This window comes from Gavia stellata, chromosome 16, assembly GCF_030936135.1.
Source record: "Gavia stellata isolate bGavSte3 chromosome 16, bGavSte3.hap2, whole genome shotgun sequence".
In the NCBI taxonomy this organism is placed as follows: domain Eukaryota; kingdom Metazoa; phylum Chordata; class Aves; order Gaviiformes; family Gaviidae; genus Gavia; species Gavia stellata.
In genome coordinates, this window is record NC_082609.1 from 17,637,038 (window position 1) to 17,643,037 (window position 6,000).

The 6,000-nt window shown below is 42.9% G+C and overlaps 1 protein-coding gene across 1 annotated transcript in view; it reads right to left on the reverse strand.

The window, feature by feature from the left end:
- Positions 1-5,171, reverse strand: part of SLIT3 (slit guidance ligand 3) — a 534,144-nt gene extending 528,973 nt beyond the window's left edge. Inside the window, exon 1 of the mRNA XM_059825130.1 lies at positions 4,987-5,171. Coding sequence (XP_059681113.1) covers positions 4,987-5,171 — 185 coding nt within the window. The remainder of the gene's footprint in view (positions 1-4,986) is intronic.
- Between the last annotated feature and the right edge of the window lie 829 nt (positions 5,172-6,000).

A 6,000-nucleotide genomic window follows, 5' to 3' on the forward strand; every position in this document is an offset into this window, starting at 1 on the left:
ATGGCTAATTTCATCCTCCTTCCTGTTTCCACCTCTTCAAAACGAGGTAACAAAATTAATAGTGCAAGACTCCGATCCTATACAAGTGCATGTCAACGTCCAGTCGAGCACAAGTAGTCAGCATCAAGTTCGTGAAGGGAAGCATCCAAACTAAATTAAGGAACTCGGTCAAGTTTTCCCAGGATCAGCACTTCAGAAGAAGCTCTTCTAAGCCAAAGCCATGTATTTCTACTTACTGACCATGCAAGGTTTTGGAGATGATTACTACACAAACAAACGAGTGGTAATCCCTAGTGGGAAGAATTCTAGAAAAACAGAATGTCAATGTAAAAGTCAGTATAATTATTTTTGCATGTGTTTAACATTGCGTTCTGCAGTAATACGGAAGCACTCAAGACAGGAGCTTAGATTTAATTTGGAGACAAAATTGAGGAAGTTGAAGACTTATTACAAGCCAGTGCAACTTCAGCAGCTACAAGCACCTAGGCCAAAAACACCATAATAATATATTTGTATAACAGAAACCCCAGACCACATGAAAACTCCAGCGTAAGCAGATGACTAAGCTTCTAAATTGCACCTAAATGTGGACACACTCAATTTAGCTACTCAGACAAAGCACAGAACAGATTAGTCTTGCAAGCTTTATCAATTTAGCAAGGTAAAGAAGCCTTCAAAGTAAAAGACAAAACAAAACAACCATTAACACAGGAGAGCTATCAATTAAACAAGATTCTAAGCCAGCAAATATAAATTCATCAAGAACTCCAACATGGCTGAATTCTCCAAAGAAACTTTGATACATATTATAATGTGCTGCTAACAGACAGGGAGATAACTAGACACGCATAGAAGGAAAAACACAAAGGCTCATGCTTCATACTCAAACAGAACACAGATATTGACCCAGAAGACTTCTGAGCAGTTTCTCCATATCACTTGCTCCTTTCAGAGCTGAAGAATACAACTGTCAAGCAAGTGGCTTTGATCTGCTCACTGCATTTACACATCATCTCAAACTAAACTTGAGGGTCAGCATTATTAAGTGTTATAAAAAGCCACTTGTGGAATATTTTACATATATAGAAAACATTTCCACCGAAGAAAATGACATACATAGAGAATCACATAAGAACTGAGGCACTGCTAAGCAAACTCTGATTAGAGGAGTTTGACGAAGCAATCCCAAGGAACTTTTCAGCAAGGCAAAAAAGAGTCAAGATTTTTATGGATATATTTACATATTCTTAATTTCCAAACCCTAACTTCCGCTTCCTTTATTAGCGCAAAACATCTTATCAGTTGCATAGCTTAAGTAACAGAATCACTGTGCCCACCCCCAAAAGTTAACTATTAAATTACTAGTTTTCTCCACAACACAAAAGGTCTATAAACTTCTAATTTTTTGGTAGGATGTTAAGTCACTTAGCAAATGTGGAACAGATCAGTAAATACTAAAGACAAGCCACAAGGTCGGCTATATCATCCTCCTCGTGTACAAGGTACTCTGTGGAGCATCACGTCTTCGCAATTTGGGGAGAAGTCCTAGACCTAATTTCACATCTCTCTCTTCCTGTGCGAGATGGTGGCTATTCTGAGGGTTCCTTCTCTAGAACCAACGTAAATGGAAGTTACTCCTTGCAAGTGACGAATACTTGTTTCGCCACTTATTTTCTCCAGACTGAATCATTTCTTTGTGCAGTATACAACGTTCCCCTCTTTTTAGCTCTTCACAAAACCTAACTGAGCAAAAGCTTCAATCTCTACCACACAATTAGAGGACTATCATAGAACGTACTAAGAAACTGAACTGCAACACAAACCTAATACTACTTGCTATATTTGTAAAGCTACTATTAAAGATGAAGCTGTGTAAAAGTTCAGGATAGTTTTACAGCTTTGTTTCGTGATCACTGGTTAATCTGTGGATTCCCCTGAAGACAGAAGTCACAGGTACAACCCCTTACAAAAACTACACCTTCAAAGCATTCAGAAGAAAAAAAAAAAAGAGAACGCATGCATCACATTTCTCACGAAGAATTAGTAATCAAAGCTCTGGTGATGCCTGTTTCTTGGGGTATCAGGCAATGATCACTAGCTCATTTAATAGAGCTTCTCAGTAAGAGGGTTTCTTTTCCCCCTAAGAGATTTCTGATTTTTTTCCTTAATGTTATATTTTCAGTTTTCCTGGGGTTTCATATTAACACAAATTTAAATAATATTTAACTTGGCTCCACTAGCCCAAACAATCCGTAACATTTGTACAAGCATAAGTCTAAAAGCTTAGTGGCAAAATATTTTAAGTGGTGCCATTAGATCTCTTATCAATTCAAGCAAAAGCTTTCCAACTTGAGCAGGTATGCGGAATTTTTAGCTAAAAAGAATGCAGAGAGAAATAAAGACCTTTTCATAGCATTAGAGTCTAAAAAGCCACTTGGTGTGTGGCCATCAAGAAACTTATTAAAATTATTTTCCCAACATATAAACATTTCTCTGAGATGAAAGATACCTTTGTCATTTCAGATATAATCAATTTGGTTTTACTTAGAAGTTAAACAAACTAGTTAAAGACTACACAACCTGGTGTTATGTCACAAATAGTTACAGGTTGCCATGGACCACGGAGAAAAAACAAGATACTCTGATACATCCAGTGGCTGGTTGATGTTTCACCTATGATCAGAATTTAGACTCAAAGGAATATAAAGGGTTTTTTCTCTGTACTGCTTACATTAGAAAATTCACATTAGTGCAATTAGCAGAACTCTAGATTTGGAAGAATTGATACAAGCTTTAAAACACAGTTGTAATGAAGATGAGAGTGAACACTGTAGAAACAGTGAAAGGCTCATGATGAATTAACAGAATAAGAAGTGGAGACAGTATTTAAAAATAAGGAATAATGTGTTACTACATAATCCTCTGTATGCTATTTCCACAAGGTTTCAGCCACTGAATGCTCCAATAATACACACTCTTAAAAAACCAAACCAAAACCAAACCAAACCGCCAACACAGCTACGTTTCATATTTATCAGTAATATATCTCTGAGGTTAGGTATTCGAACTCAACCTTGTGAAATAGCTACTATTGTTCTTCACGCAGCCATTAAGCTAACATTTAAATCTGTAAATAACACCAAAAATTAGCAGGACCAAGAGTACTGTCATTACACTCTCTTTCATTCTTTTTAACACTTAACATACCAAGGCCAAGAAACTTACTCTTTTGGCTTAGCTTCTTACGGAAGACAAGGGAAGTTAACATCTCTATTAAGTACATTCTCACAAATGAAACCCAGTAACAACATGAATTCAGTCCCCCTAAACCCTAGGCAGTAACAAATTACCATTCTTAAATCCTTCTCAGGTGGCCAACTACCCTTGCGTTGGTCAATCATTTTAACCTGAAATTTCTAAGTTTAATTCAAGCCCCTAACTCTTAAAACCATGCAAACACACCTCACCGATGAAGCATACAAAACATTTGTGTTGTCACGCTTACTTACTCTGACTGGCTTGGTATGCTGCTTTGCCAGTGGTTTGTTGTGGGGTTTGTCGTTTCGGGGTTGGGTGTCGGTGGGTTTTTTTGTCTCTAAACTGCCAGGTTGCTACCCATCAATTTTAGAGAGTCTGTAGTTTCGAGCACAGAAGTTAAGCTTTCTGTAACACTGACACCTGAAAACTATTGTTAGCACAGCTGGTGTTAAAAGGAAGGCTGATACAGCCACAAAACATTAAAGATGGTAGAGTAGCATAGTAAGAAACCAGCATATTGCTATCATTTAAGAGCTCTCAGCAGTATAAAATGCATTTAGAAACATTCGAGGATGCTATAAAATTTCATTCTGAGACAGAATTTAGCCTTTAAGAAGACTCCATGCACGAAAACTTTGTTTGCTTAGTAACCTCATCTAGCTTGCTTTCTTGGAGGAAAAACTGCTTGAAAGTGTGCAGTTCCCCCAGCTCTATGACCCAGAAGGAAATAAAATAGGAAGTCAGGCCACACAATCTACAGCATTTGCTTACAAGTTCAAAAACATTTTAAGTTATCAGCTAATCCACAGAAGGCACAACTAACTACACTTCCCTGAGGTCATCCGCGGAGCCCAGCACAGAGCCACGCTGAAGCTCTGTTTAACATTCCATTCCGGACATCTTCATATCTAGCGCCGGGCATTCTCTGAAATACGCCATATGCTATGCATTAAGCAACGTCAGAGATGCCGTCCTCTGCACCAAGCGAGTGCCAGAGCTGTATCACAGAACTCAAGTTTGCTTCCAGCTTTCTCCTTAGAAACTTGTTAAGCAAGTAAAAAGAGTCAACTAAGTAACTCATGAGAACTTAGGATACGGAAGATTTACTATGAACATGTTCATTACATTCTCCTGTGCTGAGGTTGGAAGCACCCTGCAACATTACACTACTATGATAAACCCTGAAGTAGATTAAAAATTAATAACTGCTGTGGGGAAGCTGGTAATAAGACAGAAATTAGAAGCTGCTTTAATGGGACTTCTTATCCACTTGAATTAGGTTAAGGGAGTAGTCGGTTTTTCCACGGTGATGAAGTCACCATGCTGAGAAAGTAAGGAGAAACTGCTACCAGCCACCAGGTGAAGAGATCCAGGTTTCTAATTGCGTAGTAAATTGGTGCCTGCATTGACAATGATTACTGCCAGGAGCACTCCAGGCAGAGCTCTCAACTCCATTACAAGCAAGTCACTGCAAAACCCAATCAGATGGTAACTGAATCTGAAAAACCATGAAACTCTGAAACAGATTTTTTTTTTTTTTAAAAGCAGTAGCAGCAGGAGAGCTGTAACTTCTGAAAAGCTCCTCCCCTTCCCTCCCGAACACATTAATCCGTGTTTGATTACTGAAACTGCTGTTAGTATGCACTCTGTACTGATAGGCAGGTGTTGAGAAACTCATCCCAGGTGCTTCTACGAGTACTTGAGGAGCCCTTAACAGTTTTTACTTACAGTCTCTCTGCGTTCCTGGGAATATCCCTCGGTACGGTTTTGAGTCCTAGTCCGTGACAATCCACGTTGGAGGCAATACACGTACATTTATGCGGGCATCCTCCGACAGGCATCCAACTCAGGGAGCTCCAACAGCTCAAGATCATCCCGAGGCACAGAAACGCGCTTCTTCCACCAGACAACATGGTTTCTTGATCCCTTCAGTGGGTATAAAAGTGTGCGCAAGCAGCCGGCCCTTAAAGATGAAATGCCTCTAAGAAGAAAGGGAAAAGAAAACAAGAGGCTCTTAGTACAGCCCAAGGGAACCCACCGCTGCCATCATCGCCGCAGCACCAGCGAACCTTCAAAGGCGCCTGAAAGGGTTACGTTAGGTGGAAGAAGGTGGGGAATTGCCTTGCGGGCTCAGGTTTCTTTCTGCTATCTACCAGCGGTACCAGAAGGCAGAGAGTTGAACAGAGCGTGAGCCAGACGCGTCCTCAGATGAAAGAGGAACCGGGAGCGGAGGTAAACACCCGCCAAACATCCATCAGAGGCGGCGGCGATCTCCAAAGCAGCCTCCTCCGCTCCGCATCGCCCCACCTGGGCCGCGCAGGTGACCCGCGGAGGAAAGGGCTGGCACGGCGAAGCGAGCCCGCCGCAAGCTCCTCAGGCGCTGCCTCCCGCCGCTCGGCTGCTGCCGCCGCGGGCCCGCACCCCCGCGCTGGCGGCCGGCGGAGCCGGGACCGGGAGGCGGCGAGGGGAGGCGGAGGGGGCGGAGGCGGCGGCGCTCCCACCCGCTGCTGCGCTCGCCGCCGGCCGCCCGCTCCCCATTCACTGTGCATGGCAGCCGGGCGAGCGCCCGCGGCGCGGTGCCACCCCTCCCCCCTCCCAAAATATCACCCGCAACGCCCATTGGCTGCGGGGGCCCTGACGTCACCAAACTACTGAACTTTTGGAGCGGAGGGAGGGTGAAAGTTTGGGGGCCGCGCTGGCCCCGGCGGAGCGGCGGGCGCTGCGGCCGGGCGGCGCTCGGCG